The sequence below is a fragment of the Eulemur rufifrons genome, chromosome 2 (genome assembly GCF_041146395.1).
Source record: "Eulemur rufifrons isolate Redbay chromosome 2, OSU_ERuf_1, whole genome shotgun sequence".
NCBI lineage: Eukaryota > Metazoa > Chordata > Mammalia > Primates > Lemuridae > Eulemur > Eulemur rufifrons.
Genome location: NC_090984.1, coordinates 116,406,172 through 116,419,291, shown reverse-complemented (window position 1 = coordinate 116,419,291; position 13,120 = coordinate 116,406,172). Strand labels below are relative to the sequence as shown.

General features: G+C 42.8%; 1 protein-coding gene across 3 annotated transcripts in view; it reads right to left on the bottom strand.

The window, feature by feature from the left end:
• UNC79 (unc-79 homolog, NALCN channel complex subunit) overlaps positions 1 to 13,120 on the bottom strand; it is a 221,942-nt gene that overhangs the window by 97,611 nt on the left and 111,211 nt on the right. For all 3 annotated transcript variants that reach the window (XM_069465253.1, XM_069465254.1, XM_069465255.1), the window contains 6 exons: positions 12,042 to 12,263; positions 9,820 to 10,047; positions 8,125 to 8,266; positions 6,025 to 6,104; positions 5,792 to 5,940; positions 502 to 659 (listed from right to left, as the gene is read on the bottom strand). In XM_069465253.1, the coding sequence (XP_069321354.1) occupies positions 502 to 659; positions 5,792 to 5,940; positions 6,025 to 6,104; positions 8,125 to 8,266; positions 9,820 to 10,047; positions 12,042 to 12,263 (979 nt within the window). The remainder of the gene's footprint in view (positions 1 to 501; positions 660 to 5,791; positions 5,941 to 6,024; positions 6,105 to 8,124; positions 8,267 to 9,819; positions 10,048 to 12,041; positions 12,264 to 13,120) is intronic.

Below are 13,120 nucleotides of genomic sequence, written 5' to 3'. Positions count from 1 at the left end.
TAGTCCCTGATGCCCCAAGAGTACACAGCAGAAATTCTCACCTCTCTCGTTAAGAATCTAGATGCCTGGCTCACCCCCAACCCCACCAAGAGTCTGACTCGGTAGGTCTAGGGTGTACCCTGATAATCTACATTTTAACAAATACTCCCAGTAACTCTGATGCAAATAACCTAATAGGTTGAGCACATGATTTATCATCCAAGCTGGGATACATCTGGTGGTAAACAAGGCGGCAGTTAATAATGACACCTGGATAACAGGCGTGTACTGGGTCTACCCAAGGCAAACCTGGACAGGGGGGCTCCACCTAAGGACCACTCTACGAAATGCTTCCGCTCTAGAGAGGAAGCTCAGCTACGTAGAACCCCCAAAGAACACCTGCAAGTAGGAGAATGCCCTTTAGAAAGAAGAGAAGAGAAAGGAGGTCCAAAAACAGATGTCACGGCTGGACCTGACTCACCTTGCGACCCAGACAGAATTTTTAAGCTAACACAGAGGTACCTGCTTCAAACCGCATCTTCCAGTCTTTGCTGTTGAAGTTGCCGTTGATGATTGTCCAGAAGATGTCAGCACCATGAGGAAGTGACAGGGCGTGGAGCAGGAGAGGGACGGCCAGCGAAGACAGCTGGGAGAACTCGGACTTGACGACTCTCCACAGGCTGGAACCAAGGAGAAGCAGAGCGGTTACGGCATCACAGCCTTTCCAGAAAAAAAATCCTGTGCTCTTAATTTATGGGAACGTAGTTAACAGACGGCTGGTAGTGATGCTTTTGGTGAAATTCCACTCACCATAATCCTTTGATAAACTTTTCCTGTGCTCTGTCCTGCTAATGCTTTAGAGAAAATACTTTCATGTAACACTATAGAAAAACACTTTCCACTTGACATTGCACTCTTTAACATAAAAATTAAAAATAAACCCGTAATATAAATTTAGCTATAAAAATGAACAATGACTGTTAAATTACAGACAAAGCTGATATTAGCTTTGTTAACATGATGGGGGTGATATATGATTTTTAAAAGTTTTCATTTTTAAATTTATGCTCATTTTATTTTGTTTTTAGAGACAGGGTCTCATTCTGTCGCCCAGGCTGTTAAAATTGTCTTACAGTGGCCCATCTGGGAAGTTGTGTTGGTTCTGCCTGCCCAGCAGCCCTTTCCCCTTATTATGGCAAAGAACAACTCTTTTTCTGTTAATAACAGCCCCTGCAAGAACTGGCAGGCTGTCAGTCAAGCTGGCTGACTTTCCCTATCCCAAAAGTGGACACGAAACATAAGCTGATCAAAGAACTCCAGCACCCTGAATAGAGTGATTAGTCTAGGAGGGGGCGTGCGACCCAAGCATGGGAATGCGAGAACCCTTTTTGCAGGGACTGATACAGACTGTAGAGGGAAGGTTCTCTCCCCTTCTGAAGTCTCAGGAAAGAAGGGCAATATCGGTCTAGGGCTGCAGGTGACGCTGTTTTCCGCTGCACAGGGACAGCCTGCGCTCAACCAAGAAGTCAATACTCAGGTCCATCTAAGAAGCCAAGAGAGAATTGGGCTAAGAGATGGGGAGGGAGGAGAAGGGGGAGGAGGCAAAGACAGACAGAGCTGTCATCCTTGACGACAGCTTGCACCTTAGCAAGTTTAAGCTAAGGCCCTGTCAAGTTCTACCAGAATAATTCTGAATATATTTTTAGTAGCAATATATTATTGGTTTGAAAGTTGTTATTCAATTATTTAAAGTATGCCTTTTGGCTGTTCTTGTTGTTTTGTTTTGTTTTCTATTTGGCTCCAGAGTTACTATCAGAGCCAAACTATTTGTGTCTTTGAAACACTCATAACACACCACTAAGAGATGAGTGACACACACCATCTCCGTTTTACAGAGAGCGTGTTGAGGTTCAAGTCAGTAGAGTTGGTTGTTTCTCAGAAGACATACCAGGGCTACAGAATGAAAAGGAGCAATTTTCCAACACCATATGCTTAGTCTGAACAGTGCAAGTCAGACAAATACGGATCTAACCCCAGCCCCGCCATGAATGAGCTGCGAGACCATGCGCAAAGTTCTCAACCGCCCTGAACTTGCGTTTCCTCCTATGTGGGCTGTGTCAAACGAGATGACACAGAGCACTTGGCACACGGTGGGTGTTCGGAAACCCTGAGCTACTATCATCCCCACCAGGATAGAAGCGGTGACGTTTCCACAGCACAACAGTAGCCCCTTGGAAGAATGCGAAGGAAAAAGAAGACACGATTTGTGCCTCAAGGAACTGTCAATTTAGTTGAAGGAAGCAAACCATGTGTGACACTGCTAGAAAACCATCTCAGTGACAAAAACCCTGGATTGGGACTGTCCCGGTTCTCCAAGGCGGCTCTGTTTGAAAAGAGAAAGAGACCCTGCACGGTCCATCATGGTTTCTGTGTCAGGGTGGTGCTTTGAGAAGAAAACCTGGTCCTTTACGGAGAAAACTTTGGTTATGTGCCCCCATGGCCGAGATGGCAGTCCCATGGCACTAGTCATCCGTTTGGCGTGGGCACATTTTGGTGGCGGTTGCATTAACAACAACAAAAATGCCCATTTAGCGCGCCCACACTGAATTAATGGAGCGTCTGCCTAACTCCTGTCCCTGTGCATGCTTCTGCTGGGATTTGCTGCTTGGCTCATCCCTCACACTGGTCCTTCCAGATCATTCCTGCTCTTCCCCACATCCAGGTCAGCCATGCCTACCTTCTACCAGCTCCTTCCTCCCACCACACCTGTGGAATCCCTGTCCTATTATGAAAAGACTCCTGCAGCCCCCATCTTTCTCATGGTTTGCTTCTGTAGTGGGTTCGATAGTGTCCCCCAAAACTCATGTCTACCCAGAACCTCAGCATGTCACCTTATTTGGAAATAGAGTCTTTGTAGATGTAATTAGTTAAGATGAGTTCATATTGGATTAGTGTGGGCCCTAAACAGAATGAGGGGTGCCCTTAGAGGAAGAGGAGGGGACACACAAAGATACACAGGGAAGAAGGCCACGTGGCAGAGACTGGAGTGACACAGCTACACGCCAAGGAACACCAAGAATCTGGGAGACAGGCACAGAAGCCTCCTCCCCTAGAGCCTGCAGAGGGAGCACCGCCCGGCCAGCACCTTGATTTCAGACTTCTGGCCTCTAGAACCGGGAGAGAATAAACTTCTGGTATTTTAAGCCCCTCAGTTTGCAGCAGTTTGTTCCAGCGGCCTAGGGAACCACTACAGCTTCCCCTTCCGCCCTGAGCCGAAACCTGATATTTCCTGGTAACACACTTTCCCCTCAACCCTGACAGTGAGTCTTCGCAGGCCCCAGACAGTCCTTGCTTCCCACCACTTCCTCCAGGTCTCCTCTTACTAACCTTTCTTTTGAAGCCCGTGACATCTACGCATAGGGCCCTCTCCCCATTCCTTGGGGAACCGGGCACCCGGCTCAGTCTCGCTCCTCACCCAGCCTCTGCCAACACCCGCAGGGGCCAAGCCCTGGTCCCATAGACCTCCCACCTCTACACACAAGGTGGCCTCTGCTCGGCTGGATGAGCCGCTGCCCTCACTCTAAGACTGGCAGCCTCAGCTCCCCCCTCTGACCCTGACTGACACTACTTTGCCCTTTTTTCTCTCCCCTTCTCCAAATATCAATTCTTCTTCTGGCTTCATCTTTCTCCAGTCATAGACTGGATCCCAGAGTCCACTGTTTCATCACTCTGGAATTCCTCGTCCCTCTGACCTTCCACCAAAACCAAATTGCTTGTCCCCAACCCAAAATAAACCTCTTGCCCATTTTCTCTCATCCACTCCCAGGCCCCTGAGCACTGGAGGAAAAGAAACCTCAGCTTCTACTAACTTGGTCCACTGCAAGCTGGTGCTGGCTAACGCCAGCTGGGCCCTGGCGCTGGCAATCCTTTGATTATTCCTTGTTAACTCCCTGCTGCTTCCTTCCGGGCGGTCCCATACTTTTTTCCATGTTCCCGAAGCTCCCTACCCAGTCTCTGACCTCCCCTCTATCAGGAGAAGACATCAACACCTACGAAGGTTTAAGTCACCTGTTATGAACTTCCCTTAACACTTTCTTTCTCTTTTCCTCAAAATTTATCTCCTTTCAAAGGAAAGAGCATCCCTCTTGTTTCCCACCCAAGGCTTTGTCCTTGATTGCACACTCTCCTGCCTTCCAGAACCCGGCTCCACTAACTGTTCCCTTTTTCTGGCCCTTTCTAAAGGTCCTTTCCCACTGACCACAGATACATTCAGATTTTCTTTACCCTAAAAATCCTTTACATCCACTCCCTTTCCCCTCTGAGTATCCTTTTCTAACACACTTTTCAGAAGAAAGTTCTGTGTTACATCTTTACATTCCTTAAGCCCTTGCAACACGTTCCTTGCACTCCCTTGAACTTGGGTCGTTTCCTAGGACCTCTCTATTCTCCGTTCTATTAAAGCACAACTTTGACTCTGTCCACTGTTTTAAGATTTTTCCATGGATCTCCAAACATCATTAAATAAAGTCCCTATCGTCAAGCCCCTTCAGACTTGGGTCCCAACCTATTTCTCCAGCCTCATATTCCATCAGTCCCCTAAATCCACACCCTCAGCAAAACATAAAGCCTTGGTGTTACCTAAGTATGCCCTGCTCATTTCTCATCCCTTCTTTCCAACTCTGCCATGTGTTTGCTCTTGACATTTCTGCTTTCCACTGTATCCCCTACCCATCCCAAATCTCTACCCATCAAAATTCCACCATTCTTTTAATGCCTGTTCAAATGGAATCTGCTCCTGACCCTTCATTATTTGTCACTCATCCAGGAATGATCTCTCCCACCTCTGAGCTGTTCACACAGTCCTTTATCACGTTCCCTTGGACGGGCAGTGACTCCTATATGCATAGACTGACCATAAATCTTAGTTTACCCACAACTGGTCATTTTGCACTTATTGTTTTGGGGCTACTAATATTATGAAGACCACCTCTCTTCACTCTTAGACATAGACCAATTTGAATAATAAATTATATGTCACCTTCTGTATATAAGCACCCCTTCCAAACTAGGTTGCAAATTCCCTAAGTACCTAGAACAATAATGGAGATTGTAAGTCCTCATAATATTTGTTGAATGAATGAATAAATAAATGAACAAAATGAGTAAAGACATATAGAGCCTCGCTTGATTGTGTCACCAAGTAAACCTGAACCAGTCTTTTCCCTTTTTACCAACTCATTCTCTTAACATAAAATAAGGATAATATTTCTCTGATTTACTTCCAGGAAGACTGCAAGAGTTATTTTAAGGTTGTCCTCAGGAAGGAAAAAAACACTGTAAATCTATAGAGTAATGTTTTATTATTATTCTCAAAGTGCCTCAGCAGTTTCTAAAAAATAACTTATCAGATAATATAGAGAGAGATTTTAGACATCTATTAGCAGTTTATTTCAAGTAAGAAAGCAGGTAGGTCCTTACTTACTTACACTAGTAAATATTAACTTATTGTCTGCTAACATTTTTCTATATTATCTATATTCTTATACTCTCTAACAAGTGAAAGACATAAAATAATTTTTATTTCACCTTTTATATTTCTACAGTATATGGCAAATGAAAATTACTATGCCTTGTATTGACATACTTAAAAATCAGACTAAATAAAAGAAATAAAACTGGTTCCCACAGGCAATCAGGATGTCCTGGCTAAGAAAAATAACCCACATGAGCTAATAAGTTTTAGCCTAATTTTAATGTTCACAAGTAAAGCCTGACATATAAACAAAGGCAATAAACCACTAGGCAGACATACCTTGCAATCAACATGTGATCCTGAATGTAGGCTAGAAATTGAGGGTGATCTTTTCTAGCGATGTATAAACACTCTCCATGCAGACAGAGAATCTTCAGGCAATTGAGCATATTAAAAAGAATGTCTGGCTCTTCAAACTTAGCCATTTCCTATGCAAAGAACCACACGGTCAATGAGTTACCCAAAAGAGCAATGCTCCCAAACCAAACATTCAAAGATTTCTGAAAATATACCTGGAAAATGGTATATATTAGTCTTAACGTCACTGGAAGCTGTTGGTAGCAAAATTTTCTTTCGGTATCATTCTTTATTGCTGTGAAGAAATAATTAGACAAAGCTTAGGCTAACTCCTTCTTTCCCTCACCATTCATCCGTTGATCAAGATTATAAAATCAACAAGAGTTAAAAATAGATACAGAATGCATTTAAAAGTGTTTGTGTAATGTTTTTATTTGTTCTCCAAATTAGCAATATATCCCTTCTACGGTGCAAATGCAGGGAAGTTTCTAAATCTGGGATTCTCAGCTTCCGTTTTCCACTGTGAAATCTGCATGTGTTCAGATGTCTCTGGAGCCCCAGAGCTGGCCCAGCCCAGTCCTGGGCTACGTGGGCTCCTAATTCTGCAGCTCCCGGAGGGACCTGGCGCCTGGCTGGGCGTGCCTCCCTAACTGCAAGGAAGATACCTGATATGAAAGAGAGATATTCAAGTCGTATTAGCACCTAAAGACGTTTAGCCCATGGACTCTCAGAAAGGGGGGTGTTTTGAAGAAGCTGAGCAGATTCAGATGAGAATGACTACTCATAGTTTCATCTTCTTGTAAGGATCTCTAAAGCCTCTGCCCCCATAGTGGGGGCAGCAGTATATCGTAGATGAGGAAAGCTAGAGAAAAGAATTCGTAAGTTAGCCAGATGCAGAAACTAGTGTAAAATATGTAAAAATCACCGTTTAAAGTTTTGGTCATTCCTAGGATCAGAGCCAATGGAAGTTGAACCCTCCTGGCCTATATAGCAGACAGTTCACTATGAATCTTCCCACTTGAACGTATTTTAAACACTTCTTAGCACTTGATTGTGTTTCGTTTAACATGAAAATTTTAAATATATTTTTAGTAGCAGACATACCTGACTGCTATAGGAAATAGGGGACAGGCCCCAAAATACAGAAAAAGGAAATGCTCTAGAAGGAAGGAGAAATCCCCAAACATGTGTCGACAGAGCACCCCTTAGTTCTAGGAGGGGGGAGCTGCAGGAGCCCCGCCTGAAGCTCACAGAGCAGAGGCAGGACCCAGGCTGTGAGCGGCAGGGAACACTGGTCTGGGAAGAAAGTTACCAGGGCTCCCTCAGAAAACAAGTCATAACCATGTCCTGCAAGACAGCGGAGACCAGAGCAGGAAGACAGGCTGGAGCCATGGCAAGAGCCTGAAGGAGTGTTTGGAGAAGAACAGAGCAAATGGAGTTTACCACAATCCAGCAAGAGGAAGAGTAATGTATAAAAAGAAACTGCTTAATGTTAGCCATTATTCAAATAAAATGTTACATACAAATAAAAGTGGCAGTTAATTGATTTGTGTGCTATCTTAGGTCTAAAAAATCCATTTGCATGGAAAGAATACAGGTTGTTGGATTATAAGTGAAGTTCGTGCTTCTCTTAGGCATCAATGCCAGATAAAACACAACCGTGTGCCTGGGCGGGGGCCAGTGCAGCACCTAAAGCAAGTTAGTCAATCCTAAGTAAACCAGAAGATGTGGGGTCTAGTCCCAATCCTGCCACTGGCTAGTTGTGCAACATTTGGATTTCCAGTTCCTAGGTTCCCACCCCAGAGATACCCAGTGTAGTGGGTGGGAGAGTGGAGCGCATTTATTTTATGTTTCACCTCCTCAGATGATTCTGATATTCCTTTATGGCTTCGTAATCAGGGCAAACAGCATCAATTGTGAGTGTATAATATGAGCTACGTGACCACGGGCATATCATTGAACCCATCCCAGAAACACCACTTTGGCCAAATGCCCTGAGTTGAGATTGTCAGCACCCAGCCTCAGTTCTCAGACTTGTCCACAGGGAACACCATGCACAGTGAGAAGGAAGGTGATGTGTTTATTGAAAACAAGGTCCTGCTGCCAGAAAGATGCTCAGCAAATTGTGTTCTACTAGAACCATAATGGATCTGCTCACTTCATAATCTGGTAGGAAATAGTTCTTCTGCACAAATCTATACTAGAAGTCACGTCTGAGCTTGCCCAAGTCGACACTAAGCTAAGAAAACAAGGATCTGAACCTTAGGTCCTGTGCTCACGGGGCCCTTCCCTGCCTGCTGTCAGCATCCACCTACCAGCATGTTCCACGGGCTCAGCGCGGTTGCCTGGGTTCTCCCCTTGCTTGGCAGCTGGGTTCTCCTCCTCCTCTCCCTCAAGGCCTATGATGAACTCCGGTCTGGAAGAAAGCAGGCTATCCTCGAGGCTGTCTGTGGGCTCCTAGAACAGACGGGACGAGGAGCTGGTTGAGCAGCACTGGAGGGGTGAAGCAAGAGCTGGGCTCAGCCCAGCACAGCTGGACGGCATGGCCACTGCTCCCCGTGCCCCACAAGAGCCTGCAGCTTGTTTCCAGAACAGTGAAAGGAAATATACCAGCTGTCACTTTCACTTGAAATAAATACGGAAAAATATCAAAAACATTGTCAGATCTTCCTGGGCCTGCTCACCCTTCTCCGCTTTCATCCCCAAGATCAGTGTCCTGCTCACCAAGCGTCTCCCACCCATGCACGTTTTGCTCAATAACAGAACTTAATTAGGAAGGAATAACAAGGTGTTCACAGAGATCTATTAAGGTGCAAATACTGTTTGTCCAGGGAAGTCAAATTTTTAGGAGCAAGAAACTGCTGTAATGTGTGAGTTAAAGAGGGCAAAGTGTGGCAACTCAAGTGTCCATCCACAGATGGAGGAATAAACAAAATGTAGCATATACACACAACAGAGTATTACTCAGCCTTGAAAAGGAAGGCGATTCTCACACATGCTACGTGAGCCTTGAGGACATTATGCTAAGTGAAATAAGCCAGGCATAGAAAGACAAATACTGCATATTCTCAGTTGTATGTGGACTCTACAACCATCGAATTCGGAGTAGTAGAAAGTAGAATGGTGGTTACTGGAGCCTGGGAAGTGAGGGGAATGGAGAGATGTGACTGTTTTATATTAAAGTAACCAACGATTACATTAAAAGACCACTCTACAGGGATGTTATGGTGAGTGGTAGGACTAACGAATTAAACAGGCTGAAACAGAAGAAATGCTTCATTGCTTTTTCTATATTATACTTCAAAACATTTTTTTTAAATAAGTCACTTTCTACCAAGACAAACATTAAGGAAAAGGAAAGGTGGCAAATACTGGCTCAAATAATCCAGGTTCAACTATCTATGGTGGTATGAGGGTAGTTTGTGATGTGTATACCTTAGATTTAAAAACAGGCTAAACAGGGGATAGCTAATGTATGGAGGAGCCAGAGAATGGCATATAGTAGCTGTTCTCTCTTTAGACAATTCTGGAAAGCAGAAAATGAAAGTAACCAGAAAAAGAAATGAAGGTTTTATTGATTGCTCATGAAGTCAACGGGTTTTACAAAGTGAGGTTACCTAGTCATTCTAGTTGTCCACGTACAATCTACTTGCTTAATATCTCATATGTATACTCTGTAGTATTCCTTGTTATATAAACTTTATGATATAACTTTGTGATGAAACTTCTTTCAAGAACACCAGTAATGCTTTATGTTCATGAAACTGTACGAATGGAGGTACCACAGCCCTAATCAAGCCACTCTGGATTTTTTGTGGTGTGGCTCTATCTCATAGCCCTTTCCAGGAACCTGAGTTGGCAGAGGCAATAGGAAAATTTTCTCTTAACACAGTCTCACACATAACCCAGCATGCAGCATAAAATAATAATAGAGGAAGACTCCATTACACCAGCTACTGCCATCTTTATTACTATTATCCATGAGTCATCTCCGTTCTTCAACTGCTTACCACCAGCCGGCTTTCTTCTTTGGGAGCTAGTCTCTCCAGGAGTTCACAAGCAAGCTGATAGCAGAGAATGCTAGACTGACATAAGTTACACTCGATTGCTTTTTCTTCCTTCTGGCAGGTATGGGATCCCCCCCAGGGGGCTTGGAAGACATTGTTTATAATAGAAATAATGTCCTTTGACAAGCTGTGCTCTAAACCCATCGTGATCCCATCATCTTGTAACTCCATCTGAAAGACACCAAAAAAAGGACAGAAAAAAAAATAGAAGAAGGAATTTGATCCTTTTGTCCAATATTCCATTGACATACTCTTTGGGGATAATTTTTACTAACTGACAGCAATATTAAATTATTTAAAGACAATTTAGGCTTCAAGACCATGAATATACATTGCTTTCTATGGATTCTTCTAAAAAGAATATAAACACAAGACAAAGTCATGGGAATTATTTTAAAAATCATGTAGGACATTTAAAAGAGTTTTTTTTTAAACTCATCATTTTGTTAGATTTTACACATTTTTAAAACGCTGCTCCTCACCTAGTATCCGGATCTTGGTTTCTAAATACCATTTTCCACTAAAAGGAACCAGGGCTCCTTGGAGAAATGGCTGCCTCCAGGGTTGGGGCTAGGAAAATATAAGATGAGCCTGGAACATCTCGTCATGCCAGAAATTAAGGAAGTGTTCAAAGAATAATGCAGACATGTCAAAAGAACATAGGAGCCAGCTGAAGGGACTCCCACTGGCCATATATGGAAAATATGAGCATCAAAATACATAATCATAGTAACAGATTATAACCCACTGAATAAAATTAAAAACCATGGGTACACATGGGAATAAGTAGATAAATAAATAAATACATGAATGGGAGAGAAGGGAAAACTGTTCCATCAGTAGAATACCAGCTAATAAATTTAGAAGAAATGATGGAATTAGAAAATTATCAGCCATCAGAGCAATCGCTGACTCAGGCATGAATCATCCATTGATGCTAAAACTAGTGAATGAAAGTCTGATAAGAAACAGGAAAGCTCATAGCCTGAAAGTATTTCCCTACAAGTCACTTATTAACTACAAAAGGGAAAATAGTGACCTTACAGTAGAGAAACCTGCCAGAAATCACCTTAACCATGTCACCAAAGTTATCATCACCAGTAATGGGACATTATCATATCTTGTCCCTCCCAATACGATCCACTACAAAGGACATAACATTATGTTTGCGGTCTTCCTGTCAAAAAGGCATGACCCAAACTAATTCATAAGGAGATATCAGATTGAGGAACTCACATGGAGGGACATTCTACAAAATAACTGGACTGACCATATTCTTCAAAAATGTCAAGGACATGAAAGATAAAAGACTAAGAAATTATCTTGAATTAAAGAAGACTAAGGAGACAGGGAAAATAATTGCAGTGAGTGGTCCTAGATCACGCCTAGATCAAAACGAGTTTTTGTTCTCTTGCTATAATGGTGATATTATTATTATACCTATTTTAAAAAATGAATAATTTCTGTAAGTTAGATAATAGTATTATAACAATACTAATTTCCTGATTTTGATAACATACTGTAATTATGTAAGAGAATGTCCTTATTTTTCAGAAAATACACTCTGAGGTATTTAGAGATAAAGGGGCATCGTGTCTGCAACTTACTCTCAAATGATTTATTAAAAAATTCATGCATAAACACAGAGAGAGAGAGAAGTACGTATGGTAAATGTTAGCATCTGGAGAATTTGGGGGAGGAGTTCTTTGTACTATTCTTGTAACTTTTCTGCAAATCTGAAACTATTTCAAAATAAAAAGTTAAGAAGAAATGTTCTCCTAATCAAAATGTTTTTAAATTACCTTCTAAAATTAATTTATAAAAGACAGTAAAATTAGCCCTATCACTATAGAGTTGTACCTTGCTCTTCCAAACAATAGCATTATCCAGTTTGTTCATCCAATTTATTCAACAGAATCAATTCTAATGATGCTAGGGTGTTTTTAAAATTCAGATCCATTCTCATATGTCAACATCATTGCAGATATTCACACAAGTAGTTTTCAGACTCTTTAGGAAATCCCCAAACGAGTTTGCAAAAGGTCTTGAGAGATGTTGCATCATTTCAGTAAGTATGAAGATACCCAACACACGGAAAGAATTACTACACAATGCTTTCCCTCAATCTTCACTTCTGAACTAAAGGAAGCTCATGCTTCAGCTACCTGCTTCAGGAGAAGATCAAACATGAGGATGAAACAATTTAGATTCATTTCATCATCTTCACAATCAAAGTCAATAGTCCTTCCTCCTGGGTGTCCAAAATTCTTGAAAGGGCTACGAAATGGACTACGCATAGGACTCCGAAATGGACTCTGGAAAGGACTATGAAATGGACTGAGCATATTGTGCTGAACTCGTCGGCCAGGATCAGAGGCAACACTCACCTACAAGAAAGAATGTCGACACATACACGTGAACTCACAGAAGCTCAAATGGCTGTATAAAATAGCTGGGGACTCTATGGGAAGTATTTCCAGCTGTCACATGGATTTCCTTCCTTAGTCAATAGCATTAATACCTCCAAATACTATGGATCCTCTCAAAATATAAAAATAAGAAATAAAACCACCCACATTTTTGACTAATCGACAGGGAATGAAACATCAGGGATGTTCACCCTGAAGAATGAAGGCATTTGCCGGTTACATTTTTCATCCCATCAAACATTTCCAATTAGACCACATTGTCTGAATCTACTGAAAACCATAACCTGAAAAATGCAGATGTAAAAAGGTAAAATACTGCAAGATAAATTTTTAGAATCCTAAGCACAGAATCTCAGATTGACATGATTGATTAAAGAATGGCCTCTGGGGATTATAATTATTAAAATACTGTGGGAAAACAATACACGTCAAACCTGTTGTACTGGTTATTCTCCATTTGCTGGCCCCAACCCCACCCCAGGCCCTGACTGCCCTTCTCTGCCCTGCTCTATGCCCAAGGATGCTGTGGAGAGTCTCCTCTGGCTCCGCTGCTGCCTGGCTTCCAGCTGGGGCCCGTCAGCGGGAAGCACCAGCAGAAGAGCTGAAGCTGGAGCCGAGAGAGGCAGAAACATTTCTCCCCGCCCTGCCTGCTTTGGGGCTACATCTCTGGGATTATCCCCATCACTCCACATACAGCGTCTCTTGCCAGCCCTTTCTCGTAGTTTCAGCTCCCAAATGGCTCCAAGAGCTCTTTTTCTTGTGCCTTCAGCCCTAGGGGTGGAGTGGCTTCCTACTGGACTCTTGCCGGTCCCTGG